The 19232-nt window shown below is 36.8% G+C and overlaps 2 protein-coding genes and 1 long non-coding RNA gene across 3 annotated transcripts; 1 reads left to right on the forward strand and 2 right to left on the reverse strand.

Annotated features, from left to right (window-relative positions):
- Positions 1-2528: 2528 nt before the first annotated feature.
- On the reverse strand, positions 2529-3431 carry LOC133876687 (fasciclin-like arabinogalactan protein 12). Its single transcript, XM_062314946.1, has one exon. The coding sequence runs from the start codon at positions 3390-3392 to the stop codon at positions 2529-2531; it is 864 nt and encodes a 287-aa protein (XP_062170930.1). The 5' UTR covers positions 3393-3431.
- Positions 3432-8746: 5315 nt separating this feature from the next.
- On the reverse strand, positions 8747-10093 carry LOC133878429 (fasciclin-like arabinogalactan protein 12). The gene has a single exon (XM_062316983.1). The coding sequence runs from the start codon at positions 9884-9886 to the stop codon at positions 9029-9031; it is 858 nt and encodes a 285-aa protein (XP_062172967.1). The 5' UTR covers positions 9887-10093; the 3' UTR covers positions 8747-9028.
- Positions 10094-13529: 3436 nt separating this feature from the next.
- Positions 13530-17039, forward strand: LOC133878013 (uncharacterized). The gene is made up of 3 exons (XR_009901822.1): positions 13530-14004; positions 15362-15459; positions 16758-17039. It is a non-coding gene; the product is annotated as an uncharacterized LOC133878013 (long non-coding RNA).
- The last annotated feature ends 2193 nt before the right edge of the window (positions 17040-19232 follow it).

Genomic DNA, 19232 nt, shown 5'->3' on the forward strand with positions numbered 1-19232 from the left:
CTGATCGAGGATTGGATCTAGGCACCCACCACGATCGCCAGAAAAAACTTCCACTAGCTCATATTATAATGTCATGTTAAAAAGAAGGTCTTTGGACTCTCTCTCTCTCTGGTTCGGCAATATGATGTAGGACAAGAATTTTGTCTTTTTTTTTTTTTTTTTTTTTTTTGAGGGGCTCTTATTATCGAGAGGGCTTGTCTTGCCATCGATCGGGATTGTTAACCAATGAGCTTATGCAAGAGCAATTTTACCGTTGGACAAAGAACTTTACTGACGGCTTATTAGAAAGTCAGGATGTAACGACTCACTCCCAACGACACAATATTGTTCGTTTTTTGGCTCTTCCGAACCAGACTTTACAGGAGGTCACCCATTCTGGTACTACTCTCGCAGAAGCACGCTTAACTGCGGAGTTCTGATATATTCATAGTCATCACGGCTTTAAAACGCGTTGTGTAAAGAAGAATGCATTTATACATATAAGCACATCTCCATTCCCAGACGATGTGGTAGTCAGTGAAACGTCACACATGATAAAAAGGTTTTACTATTGGAACCAAACAATAGGTTCTGACGAGTTAACTACTTTAAGTGGAACATTCCATATCGTCGGCACCAAGTAGATATGAGGACAGCTAATATCTAGCGATGGAAGTACAAAATGAAAAGGCTACAAACCGGGTTGATGAAGAGTGAGAAACAACAGACGGGCATGAGTGAAAAATTATCGGCCAGACTTTTAGTAATTAATTGGTCTATGATGTGGCCACAAGATTGATTTTTTACATTCATAACAATTCATCATATTAATATACCAAATCAAGAATATTTAAGCATGAAAGGAAATGGTCGATTACTTAGAAGTCATCCAAAAAGGAAAGATTTGATTGACTAATTATGAAGATCTCTAGGATGATCACTGAAATAATTCTCTTAATTTCCTTTAGAATATTTCTATCTTTAGATTTATGTAACCATCAAGTATTTCCATAATTGTTATATTTTACTTCTTTTGTTTTATTTCCATTATTAAAAGATTTTACCATTTTGTAGTTTTAGGGTTTCATTATAAATTGGGATATATAAATTGTAATGGAATAATCAGTTTTTTTGCTTTTAATAATATATCAGTTTTCTCTATCAATGTGTGTTGATTTTTGTGCATTGAGAACACAGTTTCTCTTTTAAGTATATTGCTTTCACTATGTCACGATCAAAGGGTATAGCTGCAGTGCACGTGTTCCTCTACGGTACTCGGACATGACTAATGTCCCATCAATTCCTCAAATCGAGAGATGATGACACTATAAACTGTTGAGACGTGTTACTTGGCTCTGCTAGAGCCCCCTCCTAGTCAAAGGATCTAGGAGGTAGGGGGACTGGCCATCATGGCTACATTCGATATCGAACTCCTATATAAACTGCATTCAGCCAAAGTAAAAAAGGATATATTTTGGCCAATTTTTCCTAAGTCTCAAAACTCTTTCTCTTTGTTCTTATCATCTTCCATCCCTTGAACAACATCTGATTTAGGCATCAGAGTTGTTCCTAACCGGCACATCCTAACAAGCTTTTTTGCTTCATTTCTTTCTTTTTTGCAAGAATCAACTTGCATGTGATCGTGTTTCAAGCAGCCTAGTTACCAACCAAAAATTGTCCTTTCATAATGCTTTTTCTTTTTATTTATTTTTATTTTTTATTCTATTTGTTACCTTTTTTGGTTTGAACAGGAAAAAGAAAAAGAAAAAGAAAAAAAACTCATGTTGCTTATCCTCAAGCACAGAACAAAAGTTGTTTTGATTGAAAGAATTTCCGGTAAGTAAGACATTACAAAAAAAAATTGCAATTCCCCACTTACAATTTGCAATTTGCCATTTGCCACATGTATGGGGCCTATCTACGTGGCAAACTGTTTGCCACGTGTCATTTGTGATGTATGGGCAGCGTGGTAGATCTAGTTGTTGCGAAATATGCTATTCGCAACGTGACCACGTTGTTCACATCGCCGCTGTGCCACGTGGCATAGTAACCATCTCAAACATCCTCAGTTTCTAGTTAGTAAAATCTCAACAAAATAAGCAAGACACGGCTCTTACATTTGACCAACATATATTTTTTGAGACATCAATATAAAAAATAGTCGAAAAGAAAAACTAAAATAAATTATGCCTCTACAGGGAATTAAAAAGTAAATAACCTTTATTTTAATATGAGAAAATTGACATATCTGTTTTATTTTTCATCTTCTCTTTTACCCCAATGATCAATTCATCTCATCCAGCGTGCTAAGAAATTCATGGACAAGCTTATTAGCCAAAAAAAAAGAAAAGAAAAGAAAAGAAAAGAAAAAACAGAAAAAAGAAAAACCAAATGGTACAAGGAAAGAAGGCAATTATTTTGAAAGCACTTGGTGCTTGGTGGCTGGTGCTGATCACGGCCGTTGAATCCAACTCAGAAATTCTTGCAACGCCTCAACAATGGGACCCCACAAGAGCAAACAAACTAATAAAGGTGGTACGTATAAACCATCAAATTCCTTTCATCACAAAGAATGCAACCACGGCAACTCCAATGGACTCCAACATTCCATGCCTGCTGAGACTTACTGCAGCAGCCTCATCCACTTTGGCAGCACCAGACGGACTCACCGGAGCATCCTCCTTTGTCGTCTTAGGCTTCGACAGCGTTGGTGTGGGGGCTGCAGCTACTTTTTTAGCCTTAGGACTGAAAATGTCCAGCGGAAGAAGCACTTTGGTCACCTGATAAATAGTAAGCTGGTCATCTGAATACACTGTACCACCCAATGTGGTGTTCACAAGGCCAGTCGAGATGTTCACTTGGTTTCCAGCTGTGGTAATGTTTAGCGGAAACGCACCGGCGCTGACATCTCCTGCTTCAGTCGGCACTGGATTGCTCAAAGTTTGGAAGTTTGACAAAATAACAACGGTGTTCAAAATATGAAACTGTATTAGTTGGGTCTTTTGTAGGTCAGACAAAGAGTTTATTGTGCCCGGTTTAAGGTTCGAAAATGCTGAATCAGTAGGAGCAAAGATGGTAAACCCAATGTTTGAATTGTTGAGCTGCCCATAAAGTTGCTTAGCCACACCTGTGCTCTTTAAGAGGCGGACAAAGACCGAGTACCCATGAGCCTTTTCGAGGATTTTGGTGACGTCGATGGGACCCTTCTGCACCGGGACCTGGGCAGGCTGGGCTGGGGTTGGGGCTTTGGCGGGCTGAACTGGGGGATTGGCAGGCTGAGCCGGAGGATTGGCTGGTTGGGTAGGGGCATCGGCTGGCTGGGTTGGAGCCGCAGCAGGCTGGGCTGAAGTTGCGATGAAATGGAAGAGAAACACAAGTAGAATGGAGAGGGAGGAGATAGCCTGTTTGGTCATCTTTGTAGTTTCACTAATTTGTGTGGGCAGCTGTGTTTGCTTGGGATATTTAGAATTGCAAGTGAGTGTTTGATATGTGTGGGGAGGAGGAGAGGGCTTTTATGAAGGCGGGAGAGAGTTTAGCTAGGTGAAAGGCTACAATTATAGTTACAAATCCTTAGTTGTTTACAGCTTTCTGTCTAGGAAAGGTGGAGGATTGCAGGAATGAAGGGATAGAATGAGAGCTTTAGCTGCTAGTACTTTGCTTGGGAAGGCAGGAAAAAGAGAGTGGATGTCAATTGGATGTGCGGGCAAAAAACTGAAAAAAGGAAGAATATGTTTACTTTGTTTTCACAGACGTGACAGACTGAACAAAAACTGAGGAGATAGAATTTGTAATATTACGTACACAACGCACAACGGAACAAGTACTTAAAACTTTGTTTTTCCTCTTTTAAGAGTTAGGCGACAGTACTCAAGGGGAGGGGAGTATAACGATGCTTTACAATTATTTGTTCGAATTTTAAAAAAATTTATAGGTGATTGTAAAATATAACTTATAGGACTTACTTAATCAAATAAAAATTAAGTTACTGAACCACTTATCCGGTTATGTGGGTCTCATATGTGGTCTTTTACAATTACTTGCAGGGCGAGTATGGTAATAATTTTTGAAAAATTATATACTTACCAATTTTTCTTCTAAAAGTTGCTTTTCAAATGATGTGTGACCGGCCATCACTTGTAATCTATTATTTAAAAAAAAAGGACCGAAATTTCCTACAAACCGGTTTATAGGAAATTTTCTATACCCCACATATAATATTGACATGTGCCTTTTAGCATATGAGAAACACATGTTTTAATAGCATGTACTTCTTACATGCTTTTTAAATAGCTTTAATAAAACAACATGTGTTTCTCACATGTTTAAAGGACACGTATCAATTTTATATGTGGGTTATAAAAAATTTCCTACAAACCGATTTGTAAAAAATTTTCATCCTTTAAAAAATGTGTCACGGGTTTGTAAAAAAATTTTGTCCTTTAAAAAATATGTCCCCATCTCAGATAATGGTGATACATCACTTTAAAACCAACTTTAAGGGAGAAAAATTGATAAGTACACCACTTCTTATATAAATGGAAATTCACGCTTGTATCTTTGCGTTGAAATGCACTTATGTTAAGCTTCATTTCTTTTCCATCTCTCTCTCTCTCTCTCTCTCTCTCTCTCTCTCTCTCTCTCTCTTTTTATTTATTTTTTTTGTTTTAAGTATGTTAAGCTTTTATTTTCGGTTCATTTCAGTTAGATAAAGACTCCATTTGGTTCATTTCACTAACACAGAAACATTGCATCAACTAGATAGAACCTCTACTTTTGAAAAAGAAAAAAAAAAGAAAAAAAGAAAACTAGATAGAACCTCCCTCTCTTACTCAAAAAATAAAAATAAATAAATAAAACAAAAAAAAAAACCAAGATTTTGGCATTTTTTTTAATGCCGGAAATCGGTGTATTTTTCTTGGCGTTATATTTTAAAGAAATGTTTCTTGCACACGAAGTCCTAGGTGACAAATTTTTTTTATACACACTTTATTTAAAAATAAATAAAAATAAAACAAAGTGTGTGTAAAGCGTATGCGAAAAAAACATTTCTCTATATTTTATGGCATATTAGCGAGGCCGAGTTTTGTGTGTCGGGAATTTGATTTTGTCGGCTTAAAATAAATACGGATAAAAACTTAAATTTGTTGACGTTTGTTGAAACACCAACAAATTTTATGGCATTTAATGCAAACGTCAAGAAAAATATTTCTAACGTTTATTATGAAAACTCCAAAAAATTCTTGTTGGCGTTTGCAATAATAAACTTTCAACTTTCAACCGGTGGATTGGTATATTCGTCTCATGAGTATATATAATTACGACAAATATTTTTAAAAGTTTTAAATTAGAAAAAAAAATATAAATATTACTTGTTAAAAGAGTACATTTTTATCTTTGATAGATAAGAGCTTTTGATTCATACGGCGTAAACATATATATATATATATAATCCAAAATCTGGATTATATCTGTTGTCCAAATACATGAACAAGAAGAGATATATTGAAAATATGCCCATGCTTCATCAATCATCTATCACGTGCTAGTTTAAATCATATCAAACACCAGTTACACCACTGGTAAACCAATAAAGAAGAAAAATGAATATTTTATTCATATTCAATTCATTCACAAAAAGAGGAACATAAAAACAGGGTACTCTAATGACCCTAACCAGTAATTCTACTCAATCTCATTTAATTTCATGAATATATATCATCTCCCTCTGGTGAAAAGAAAGGTATTCCATATGCCTCAATGATAAGATCATCATCAAAGCCAGGAATGGTCTGCACCATTTTAAACAGTAAATTTCGAACGGAATATCACTGGAAAAACTTTACTTATAACATTTGATTTTTCATTATTTTTTTTTTAAAAAAGTCAAACTTTAAAAAGTATCAGTTTAGGGTATTCATTTTTTAATTTTTTATTTTAATTTCAACCCTCTGTTATAATTTTTTGTTAAATCTTATCAAAATTTTCAAAATACTCGTGTTTATTTTTTTAAAAAAATTTATAAAATTTTTAAAGATTCAGGTATGAGTATTTTTGCGAATTCCGTTAAATTTTGATCAACACCTAAATCCTAGAATTTTTTTTTTCCTAAAATAAAATAGGGCTATTTTGTAAATTTTGACAGGATTTAATGAAAAATTTTAATGAAAGGTTTAAATTGAAAAAATAAAAATAAAAATAAATTGAAAGATGAATACCATAAATTGACATTTTTAAAATATGGATTTTTTTTCTTCTTCAAAAGTGATGAAAGATCAAGAGTTATAGGTGAAGTTTTCTCTGATATCACTTGAACGTCTTCTCTTCAATGGTTCTATTGGTAATTAGAGTTACTTCGCTGGGCCATAGTGATGGATTTGTTTAGTTGTACTGTTGTTTTGGTTCTTTGCAGTAGTTATTGATCCTTAAGTAGTCTAAGGACTAATTGCATTTGCATATGCATTTACATTTGCCCCATCAAATTTATTTGATGAGCTTCATTCAATCAGTGGAGGAAAAAAATATGAAAAGAAAAAAAAAATTAAAGAAAATAATTGGCCTACACAAGGAGGTCTGTGGGTATGGTATGGATCAAAATATATAGCTTCGGCTTGGGTAGGGAGTTGAGAAAAATTAAATTTGGGCATGTGCTGGCTTAGATTCGTTGACTCCAGGTTAAGCAAGAGATGATACGAAAACCCTTTATATGTTAAATGTATCATAAATCTTCAGTACTTGTATCCTACATCTTTCTATAACACCCATCAGGACTTGCAAATCGGAAACCACTACCATATAAACTAAAAGCACAAACTCATAAAACAACAAATAGAAAAAGAAAATTAAAAAAAAAAATTAAAAAAAAAAACAAAAAAAAAGCAAAAAAAAATTGAAGCACTTACCTAATTTACACGCACCGGGCGTCGATCGGGGGTGGGGCTCTCGGGGCTGCTAGCTGTAGGGACGAGTCGGGTGTTGCCGAAGAAGCTGAGGGTGGGCCGACGTCTTCTCGATCTGACAGAGATAGGAGCCGGACGGAGTACGAGCTAGAGAGAGAGAAAGAGAGAGAGTCGACCGACGGATCCTCAGCTAGAGAGAGAGAGAGAGAGAGAGAGAGAGAGAGCTAGAAGCAGGGGATCAATCTTGAATACTCATTTTAGAAAATTAGGTTATGAACGGTTATATCAAACCGTCTATATATTTATGGACGGTTTGAAATAAAACCGTCTGTATTTTTAACAATGGTTAAATTAAACCGACCGGAATTTGGTTTTTCCTGAAGGTTAAAAAAAAACGATTATAAATTTTTTTTTATAGACGGTTTTTTAAATCGTCTAGAAATCTCATTTTTTTGGTAGTATAGTGCTTGTCTAGTGAGACGAACCTTACATCCCATCACTAGCATTATCATGCCACATTTCTTCAGTAGCAAACATCTCTATGGGGTTAAATTGTCTAAATTATTGATTAAATGATTAAATTTATCTCTTTTTAGAAGCTTAAGCTCTTGTAATAAGCGGTGATTTAACATGATATCAAGACCCTGTTTGGTAATCCTTTTGGAGAGATTTTTTTTTAATTTTTTTTTATTATTAGGAATAAAATGTGATTGATGTGATACAAAATAAAATGAAGTTTGAATTTTTTTTTTTTAATTTTTTCTGTAGGAAAAAGTGAAAAGGTTTTGATTTGTAGTGGGTTTTTTTTAACTTGAATAGTAATAAAAAATAATTGATGTGATATAAAAATGAGGCGTCAATACAATACAGAATCCTAAAAAACAAAAGCAACTATAAATAAGTTAGACTCTTCGCTCCATGGACTAAGCCCCCAAAAAAACCCATTTAAATTGTAGCGCTCCTAATGTCGATCCTAGTCCTTTACGATCAATTAAGGACCTCCTTAAAATGCCAAACTGTTTCTACAACGTTTTGAGCCTATTTCTAATATGTTATTTTGTCAAAACAAGCCCAAAATTTTCATTCAAGGCTGTTAAGTGCTGCTCTGTATGTTGGAGGCTTTAAAGTGCTATCAATCTTGTATCTATGTGAGACAACGATCCATCTCACCTGTCCATGTCATGTATTTTACATTATCTTTAGCATTGCAACTACGAGTCTGGACCCTCTGTGTCAACAGATAGTATATCTCTAGATCACTCAAAAGAGATAAATTCTCCATTAAAATTAACAACGTACAAAATAAAAGAATTACAAACAGCTGACTATTAATTAACAGCAAAATACTATACAACCCACCCACTTGAACACATTTTTCACTGCCTTAAGATTAATGACTGCATAATAGATTAACAACACCACCCTTTTCAACCAACACCTGATCTTTAATCTTCAAAAGCAAGAAAGTAGGGAAGATGAGATGGGGTTAATTTGGATAATACAATGCCCAGGTTGACACGAATTGAGGCCATCAGCCACAGCCATGGTTACTCACCTTCACCCTTCTCCAATACATTCTCAAGTGATCATTGGTGTGCACTATCGCCCACCACCATGTCATAGCCAAACCATCACCAAAAAAAGAAAGAAGAAAAAAACATTTGATTCTATGTGGGGTGAATGTCATTTTTTGAACTTCGAAAAGTTAAAAAGCAAAAGTGATCTTAATCATAGAGTTAAGTGTATTTTTCCCATATAATCTTATTATTCTCATAAAAGGAAGAGAGAGAGAGAAATGAATGCTTAATATATCCTAGTGACACAACTTTTATATATATATATATATATATATATATATATATATATATATATATATATATATATAAAAATCACCAACTATATAGAATATGTAAATCAGAAAACCAGAAAGGACAATAGAGATAAAAAAAAAGTATAAACATAAAATGCCCCTACACTCACATGGACAAGCTTAGCCAACAAAAGAAACAGTTGGTACAAGGAAAGAAGGCAATTATTTTGAAAGCACTTGGTGCTGATCATGACCGTTGAACCCAACTCAAAAATTCTTGCAGTGCCTCGACAATGGGACCCGCCATAGCAAATAAGCTAATAAAGGTGGTACGTACAAACCATCAAATTCCTTTCATCACAAAGAATGCAACCACGGCAACTCCAATAGATTCTAACATTTCATGCCTGCTGAGACTTACTGCCGCAGCCTCATCCACTTTGGCAGCACCAGACGGACTCACCGGAGCATCCTCCTTTGTCGTCTTAGGCTTCGACAGCGTTGGTGTGGGGGCTGCAGCTACTTTTTTAGCCTTAGGACTGAAAATGTCCAGCGGAAGAAGCACTTTGGTCACTTGATAAATAATAAGCTGGTCATCCGAATACACTGTACCGCCCAATGTGGTGTTTACAAGGCCAGTCGAGATGTTCACTTGGTTTCCAGCGGTGGTAATGTTTAGTGGAAATGCACCGGCGCTAACATCTCCGGCTTCAGTCGGCACTGGATTGCTCAAGGTTTGGAAGTTTGACAGAGTAACAACGGTGTTCAAAATATGAAACTGTATTAGTTGGGTCTTTTGTAGGTCAGACAGAGAGTTTATTGTGCCCGGTTTAAGGTTCGAAAATGCGGAATCAGTAGGAGCAAAGATGGTAAACCCAATGTTTGAATTGTTTAGCTGCCCATAAAGTTGCTTAGCCACACCTGTGCTCTTTAAGAGGCGGACAAAGACCGAGTAGCCATGAGCCTTTTCAAGGATTTTGGTGACGTCGATGGGACCCTTCTGCACCGGGACCTGGGCAGGCTGTGCTGGGGCTTTGGCAGGCTGGACTGGGGGATTGGGCGGCTGAGCCGGTGGATTGGTGGGTTGGGTCGGGGCGTTGGCGGGCTGGGTTGGAGCCGCAGCGGGCTGGGCTGAGGTTGTGATGAAATGGAAGAGAAACACAAGTAGAATGGAAAGGGAGGAGACGGCCTGTTTGGTCATCTTTATAGTTTTACTAATTTGTGTGGGCGTGCAGCTGTGTTTGCTTGGGAGATTTAGAATTGCAAGTGAGTGTGTTTGATATGTGTGGGAAGGAGGAGAGGGGTTTTATGAAGGCAGGAGAGAGTTTAGTTAGGTGAAAGGGTACAAATCTAGTTGCAAATCCATAGTTGTTTGCAGCTTATCTGTCTTCGAAAGGTGGAGGAATGAATGGATAGAATGAGAGCTTTGGCTGTTTTAGCTTCTTGTTTGCTTTGGAAGGCAGCAAAAAAAAAAAAAAGGATGTGCGAGCAAAAAAAGAGATGAATATGATTGCTTTGCTTTCACATACGTACTGAACAAAAACAGAGGAGATAGTGCCACAAGAGGGCGAGGATGGTAATAATTTTTAAATGGAAATACACGCTTCTATCTGTGCTTTGAAATGCTCTTATATTAAGCTTCATTTCTTTTTAGAATTGTTAAACTTTGTTTTCGGTTCATTTCAATTAGTTTGTTCATTTCCCTAGCACACAAACATTGCATCAACTACAACTAGACAGGACCCTCTCTCTCTCTCACACACACAACAAAACAGAAAAGAAAAATGGGGTTTTTGGCGTATTTTAAACGCTAGAAATCAGTGTACAAACGCCCATAAATTTTTTTTGCGTCTATTTCTTCGCATATTAGAAGGGGTGAGTTTTGTGTGTCGGGAAGAGACATGTTACATGCACATCTCTTGTACGTCTCTTATACATCATTTTTCTAAATCAACCATTGAATTTGTAGGACCCAAATGTGGATCCTTGTGGGTTCTACAAATCCAATTGTTAATTTAAAAAAGTGATGTACAAAATATGTACAAAGAGATGTGCAAAAATCATTTCTCTGTTGCAAATTGGTTTTTGTCGTCTTAAAATAAACACGGATTAAAACTTTTAATTTGTTTACATTTATGGAAACACCAACAAATTTTATGGCGTTTAATGTAAAATCCGAGAAAAATATTTCTGGTGTTTATTATGAAAATTCCAGAAAATTTTAGTTGGCGTTTGTATTAAACGGCTAAAAATATTTTTATTTTTCTTGGCATTTAACTCAAATGGCCCTCGCGCCTCCCCGTCGTCACCCTCTTCCACCAATGCTACAATGTTTTGGTTTCTTATTATATTTCTGTTGCTTATGTTGTTTTTCTGTTATTGTTGTTAGTTTTGTGGATTTTAGTCTTCTTGTTCCTACGTGGTTTTATTTAGTAGTTGTGACTTATGCAACCAGAGTTCATTCCTCTTCGTCGATGTCTCCCGATTAGATATTGGCAGTGCCTCTCCCTCAACAACTTTTTTCCAGCGGTTATTGCATCTTCCAAGCATGGGTTCGGAAAGGGTTGAGGGACATTTCGAGGTTCGTGCCCCTGTCGCTTCTATTACCGCATCCTACGGCCATTTTCGAAGCTTTTGCATAAGATACAGAGGACCGAGTTGTTTGTTATCCCTTTGGGATCATTTATGGACCCGTTTCCTATTTACTAATCTAATTTTCGGCATTGTGTTTTCCACTTAGGTTTGTTGTTGGGAGCCTACTCCCGCTTAGTGTTTTTTTACCTTGTAACCGGCCTCATCCCCATATTGATGAGAAAAAAAAATAAATAAAAAAATGCTCTGATTCATTCTTGTAGATTCTTTTGGTGCCTTTGGTTCGGGAATTACAATGACATTATTGTGGCTTCAGTTTGAATCTCATCTACTAGATCTTGATAATGTTTTTCAGTTGTGCTGAAACTGACGCTTCTTAAACTTAAACGATTATTTGAAGCTAAGCCTGTACATTCGTGGATGGGTGTTGTGATTGGTCCTTATTTCCAAAGTATCCAGAGGACATCAAACGACTTATTTTAGTTATTTATATATGTCATCGTTTCCTAGTTGTTAATCATATCATCTCACAAATTCAATGGAATTGGTTGCTTGGTTATCTCCCTGGTCACTCCTACAAATGAAAAAAAGAAAAAAAGAAAAAGAAAAAAAGAAAAGAGAAGAGAATCATCCACAAAAGGTTGAGATTAACAAACAGAGAACATGACTGAAACAGAGAAAAATGGCTAGCCAACAAATCCCATAACGGGAACAGCCTCTCAAAGTGCAGAGCAAGTAATTTTCATTAAGAGAAAGACAGTGAATCTCATAGATTGAATGATCTGGGATTTCTTTTATTTCGAAAAATTTTCTTGTTTCTCCAAGGTAAATATGGATATTTTATGGAGTATTTGATTATCCATCATGAAGTTATCCCTAATATGATTTTCCTTTGGCACCAAGTATTTCCATTAATTTGGAAATATCCTTTGACAACAAGTATTTCTATATATAGAAAAAAAAAAATGTTAGTAGCTGTTACTGTAGCCACGTGGCCAATTGGCCACGTGTAATAAATACACGTGGCCAGATTGCAGTTAGCCACGTGTATTAATATGCGTGGCCAATTGGCCACGTGACATTAATATACGTGGCCAATTCGCCACGCGTAATTAATACACGTGGCTAATTGTTTTTATCAAAATATATTAATAAAAACAAATTTTATTAAAGTTTTGTAAAAAATATAGGGAAATGATTAAAACACTCACACTACACAACAATGACACAACACTAAGGCACAATGGAGTGAAGGGATTTGATTCTTACACTACACCATCACAACAACTGCACAACAACCCCTCACATGAGGGTGGGCCCCAGTGTGTGGGGCACATCTTCATGTGAGGGGTTGTTGTGCAGTTGTTGTATTGGTGTTGTAAATCTAACATTTTCCTGGAGTGAAACCCACACATGAGCCCCACTTCATTATGCCTTAGTGTTGTGTCATTGTTGTGCATTGTAAGTGTAAGGATCACTCCCCAAAAATATATATGTATATGTATAAGAGAATTTGTGTAGGTAGGCGCGCGGGAATTGTCTCGCGCCCACATGAGCATTATTACTTTCAAGTTTCTAATATAATATATATATACATATATATTATATTTAAATATTTGAAAAGAAAAAAAAATCGTTATATATACGTACTGCACACGTTCTCTCTCTCTCTCTCTCTCTCTCTCTCTCTCTCACGGGTCACGGTGCATGTGTTCTAGGTCTTCTCTCTGTAAAGACCAAGAAAATAAATAGAGGTTTAGCAATTAATAAATTGTGTTTATTAAATAGATGGGACAAATAATTATATTCTAGGTAGTAATATTTATATTATGGAGATATAATATAATGGAGCTAAAATAGAATAATAATAATAATAATTGATTTATTTTGTTTAACTAAAAATAAGCTCATCTAGTGTTGTAAAATCACACTTGATGATTTAATTAAAAAAAAGTGAAGAGACAAATGTAGAATATTATTAATAGGTCGATTGCAATTAAATAATGATAGGTGGAATTGGGGTGATAAATAATATAAGATAGTTTCATTTATTTTGTGGGCTTGTATGTTTTAGAAATGGTAGCCCATGGGTAAAAATGGGGGATTAAAATACCATCTTAGCCCATGTGAAAATTGACAAGTTTTAGCCCCACTTTATTCTCATTTCTATTTAAGCTTGAGGGGTATCTTGGTAATCACTTTGGCTCCTCCTTTCCTTAATTCACGCATCTCTCTCCCATTTTCCCCACTTGTTGACTTTTCTCACTTAAGGATAGGGCCCACACTTGTTTCCTTTCTTTTTGGTTTCACATGGCTCACTCTTCTTACACGTGATTCCCATCAATAAACAAAGACAAACAAAAACAAGCAGCACACTTCTCTCCCTCCCACTTCTTCTCTCTCTTCCTTTTCTCCTTCTTTTTCTCTTTTCCCCTTTTCTCTCCCCCTGTTTCACGGCAGCAGCAGCCCTCACCATTTCTTTTCTCTTCTTCCTCCCTTCTCCCTTGTCACGCACGCACAGCAGCTCGCCTCTTCTCTTTCCCTTCCCTTTCTTCTTCCTCTTCTCTCACTCGCACTCACGCACGCATAGCAACCCATGAGAGAGCCCGAAGTGCAGAAATGCCGAGAGAGAGAACAGATCGTGAGAGAGAGATTTTGAAATGGAAGCTGTCCAGCCATGGGTAGAAGAAGAAAAGATGGGGTTTTTGGCCATGGACGTCTGGTGAGGTAAAAATCGCTAGCTTCCTTGTATTTTCACCTTTGCCCATTTATTTATGTTGCAAAATCAGATTCTCTTTGGGTTTGGTTTAGGTTGAAATCCTAGGGTTTTTAAAGCCACAAATTTAGGTGAATAATTTTATGGGTTTGGAATGGGTTTTGCTTGAAATGAAATTCTAGGGTTTTCATGGGGGGCTGATTTGGGATTGATATTATTTTGGTATGAATGGCTTAGGACAATAGTGTATTTCTCTTGGAGTTTCGGTTTTTAGTGATGCTAGATTTATGTTAATGTTCTAAGATAGGTTGGGTTTCATGTATGGGTTGATTTGGGTAATTATTGACATTGATGTTTAATGGTTGAATTTATTTAGATTGGTTAAGTTGGTTGTTAAAGAAGAGTTGAAGTTTTAATGTTGAAGTTAGTGTATATAGAGACTTGTTATAGGACTAACTATGGATAGAAGTTAAAATTGGATTACATGATATTGGTAAGGCCGAATGAGATGAGGGCTAAAATCAAATACATAGATTCACATAAATTGAAATAAGGGTTATTAAGATAACATGTTAAATAAGATTGGGCTATATAGTTTAAGTACTCAAGTATTTATGTAATGAAAGAATAAGAGTTTCATAGATAACTAGTAATTAGCAAGGATTAAGTGTTAAGTGTAATGCTTAGATGAGAATGCTTTAAAATGGTAAATGATCCAAATAGCCTTAAGACAACAAATATAAAATAGTGACATTATAGAAATACATGAATAGGCTCCAAAGTCTAGTGGTAATATAATTAGGTGATTAATGTAATTACCTATGCAGTATAAAATATCTAAGTGCGTTATGAGGTTATGCTTAGCTTGATAAACATTATATGTATATATATATGGACCGAATGCACTTAGCTTAAATGGATAAACAAACCATATGCATAATGTCTAATAATGATAGTAAGGTAACTTGGTATCCAATTTACTTATCTATGTACACTAAGTAATTTAGTGTATTAATGGACTAGGTTTAAGTATTGTATATGTATATGTATATATGTACATATACACATATGCATGCATACATGTTAAATATATATTGTTAACTTAGTAAATAAGCAACAAACCATTAATGGATTCACAATGGTAATGTGATGTAATAAATAATATGTAGGCAAATAAAATAGTAAATACACCTCCTAATTAATAAGCAAGATATAATAAGTACCTATAACCAATGATTAGCCTAATAATAGTTTAGGATACCTAGCTAGCTTTAGAAGCGAGTGATGTGACGTGTGAGCACGCGGGTAGTTAGGGTGTCATAGAGTATGTGATTCAATAGCATTGTCTAATGCTACCAATGTTTGCAGGATCGTGTTATAATTGGAGACTTCAATGGGTTCTCCAATGTAGAGTCCAAATGACTAGAGTCCAAGGAGTGTTCGAGTTGGAGTCTAATGCAGCCAAGGTGGGTATTCCACTCACTGAGAAAATATATATTTTTATATGTATTGGATTGATAAAAAATATATATATTGTTATTGAAACTGAACCAACCATATGATGAAATGTATATGCTTTGAGATGATTTGTTTAGTTTCGATTATGTTCAAATATTATCAATGATGTTTAAGAATTGATGCATGAGGGAAAGGTGTTAATTGATTTAAAGTGTTTTGAGTATGTTTTGCGGTTGAGATCTAAATTATGCAAATTGTTTGAGAACATGTAATGTTGAAACTGCGTAGATTTGATAAAGAAACTAAGTTTTGAATGATTTCAAAGTGTTGGGTAAAATGCTGGATTTGTTTTGTTTTGAGAGGACGTGATTTAACAACTGCATAATTTCAGCGTGACACAGTAGGAAATATATACTGGTCAAGCACGGAACATTGAGCATGTAGTATAGAGCATACATACCAGCAGTATCAGTATATCAGCAGCAGAACAGTATCAGTATCAGCAGTATCAGTATCAGCAGCATAACAGTATCAGCCCCAGTTCATGCATAGCATATATAGCATTGTTTTGTGAGAGAGGTTTTTATGTTATGAGTAGATTTTACTAGACGTGTTGGTATGCATAAGTGTCTTAAATGAAAAGCGCTTATGTATATTTCTATCGGATAGTCATGTGTTAATAGCATACATTGAACTTGAAAGTACATGGATACATGACTACCCAGGTGCGAGTAATGGCATGTCTATGAGTAGGAAGGTTGACTGTTCTTGTTCTTCAGGAAAGACGTGTTAGCATGATTGAGTTTAACTCTAGTGCTCTCATGATCTACTGACGTCAAGGCACGAAGCTGGAATACGATTAGAGATGGTGTTGCGAGTGTTTTGTTGAAGGATGTTATCCTAGTACGGAAAAGTAAGATGCCATGTTCTTTGCTGAAGACTTATGTGTATACGTGATATCTGTGATGGAGTGATCGTGTGCACATATGTCCAAGCGACCGGTGAAAAGTATTATTATAGATGGGTCTATATGTAGAAACTTCCAAGGAGGGATGTCTGGAACTTCTACATGTTTTCACAGCTATATAGTATGTTTTAAATGTTTTCTAAATAGTCGGTGTTTGCTGCATTAGCTGTTGGTAAATTGTGGCTAATATAGTGCTCGCACGACTAAAAATAAATAGAGGTTGGTTCTTTGTGAAAACTCAGTTAGTCTTATACCACTGAGGTCTTAGTATGAGGTATACTAAGGCGGTGAACTCACTATTTCACCTATGCGGATGTGGATACCACCACAACCGTGTAGATGATGTTTCTTTGGCTGCAGGTACTACGGTATAGTCGATGGGTCGGTAGCAGTGTGCTTGGGATATTATGACTGAAGCTCACCGCGACAGTTGTAATTGTCGGATCACGGGTTGTCCACTATTTTATAGGTTTGGTATGGCTTGTGACGTTTGTGTCACTTATTCTTTGTTAAGCCATTATTGTTATTGTGTTAATAAGACTTAAGCATATAGATGTTAAATGGCTCTTTGTTGTAATTAACTTATGATAGATGTATAAGTTGTAATTTTCGCTATTCAAATTTATGTTTTCCGCTGCATAGATAGATGTATGTTATACTCTGATTATCAGGTACATGTTATGGGGCATGTGCCATATGTTGGCTGAGCGACACGTAGTCGTGCCACTGCGATGACTCGTTTTACGTTTTATAAAAAAAAAAACGGGTCGTCACACTCTCTGTATCGCTCTCTCTCTCTCTCTCTCTCTGTCAGTACTGCACCACCGGCCAGCTCCCCGACCACCGCGTGGCCGGCCTTTCCTCCGGCCTTCCCGACGTCTCTCACTCTCTCTCTCTCTCTCTCTCTCTCTCTGTGTCAGTGTACTGTACCACCAGCCACCTCCCCGACTACTGCGTGGTCGGCCTTCCCTCCAGTGACACGCCCTCTCTCTAATATCTCGCTCGCTCTCTCTCTGTCTCTCTCTCTCTCTATATCTCACTTTCTCTCTCTATCTCTCCAAACTTCGGCCGGCCAGTACATCACCGGCGGGTAAGACAACAATACCCTCTCACTCTCTCTCTCTAATACCTCTCTCTCTCTGTATCTCTCTTTGTCTCTCTCACTCTCTGTATCTCTCTCTATCTCTCCAAACTCCGGCCAGCCAGTACATCGTTGACGAGTTGGTTCTGTGTTTCGTATGGGTATATCGTATACGTATTAGGAAGGAAAAAAACAAAAAAAAAAAGAAGAAGAACAGAATCTGTTCTTTTCTTTCTTTCTTTTTTAAGCAATAATATTGTTTTTGGCGACGTGTGTTAAGAATACGTATAAAAAAAAATGCATTTAGCCACGTGTATTTGAATACATGTGGTCAATGTTAGCCACTTGTATTTTAATACACGTGGCTAATTGTTCGCCACGTGTATTTTAGACGTGGCTGACAGTTAGCCGCGTATATTTTAATACACGTGGCCAATTGGACACGTGTATTAAAATACACGTGGCGAAACGCAAGTGGCAAAATGCCAATTTTTTTGTACTGATATTATGCTTGTTTGTTTTATTTCCAGTCTTAGAGGATTTATTCGTGTTGTAGCCGTAGGATTTTTACTATTAGTTCGGAATAGTTGTATTGGAATAAATAGTTTTGTCATCAATAAGAATATCAATTATTCTCTTTCGACGTGTTGTTGAGTTTGTGCATTGAGAACTGTTGCGACAGATTCCAGTAGGTGACGTGTCGATTAGTAATTCACCCGTATGCTCCTTTCTTCTAACCCTGTAGGTAAAAGCTGCGTCGGGGGGGGGGGGGGGTGTGCCGACAATCCCGTTCCGATGCTTAAGTAAGTGTATTGTTCTGAGAGTAAATGTGCAGAGTAATGCTAGGGATTAATTAGCGTACCTTAATATTTAAGGGGACCTTGGTATTTAGAGATTGAAGTGCAGTTGAGATTATTTCATGTATATACGGGACTCGGTAGTTGAAGAAGACGTGGCCTCGGGCGCACGGATATTTCGGGTTCCATGACCGCTTATCCCGGGCGCACAATCTTATACGGGCGACATGACATTGGTGGGGCTCCGGGTGCACGATCTAGTTTCGTGTCATGCGTCGTGTCCCTTAAATCCTGGGTACTCCTGAGATATACGCGGACATTGGTATCGATTGGTACCCAGATCGGCTACATCTGGGTCGGATAGTCGGGTCGACTGAACAAGTTAGACCCTGATGATCTTGGCGGGCTTGGATGGATGAAATTTTCTTGAACTGCTCTGGCCCGGTCGGATAGACCCAATGGGCCTTGTGTTCGGGCTGGGCCTGGCTATCGAGGAGTACAATATTTTCCCCAACAAGAACAATGTTTCTCAATCACGTCTATCGCTTCTCGCTACGTTATATGGGTAAGTGATTCTTTTTGGTAGGCGTTCTTTTCTTCTTTATGAGGTGATTTGTTATTTTATAATCATGGGGGATTTGTTGCCTCTATGGTGAAATGCTTGTTGGGCTGGCGGGTCCCTAAGTGGCCCTAAAACTATGCTTGGGCTGTTTGGATATTAGGCCTGCCGGTTATTGGGCCAATGTGGAATGTAAGCCTCCATTCCACTAGTCCCTATTTCCTCGAGCTATTTGTGTAAGCCGTAAAGAATTAAGTTGAAAATAAGATCATTAGCCTCCATTCCAACCGTTTCCTATTTTCTTAAACTACTTGAGTAGGCCAATGAAAATTAAGTTGAAGATTGAATCGTGGGCTTCCATTCCATGAGCAATTAAT

The sequence above is a fragment of the Alnus glutinosa genome, chromosome 9 (assembly GCF_958979055.1).
Source record: "Alnus glutinosa chromosome 9, dhAlnGlut1.1, whole genome shotgun sequence".
Lineage (NCBI taxonomy): Eukaryota > Viridiplantae > Streptophyta > Magnoliopsida > Fagales > Betulaceae > Alnus > Alnus glutinosa.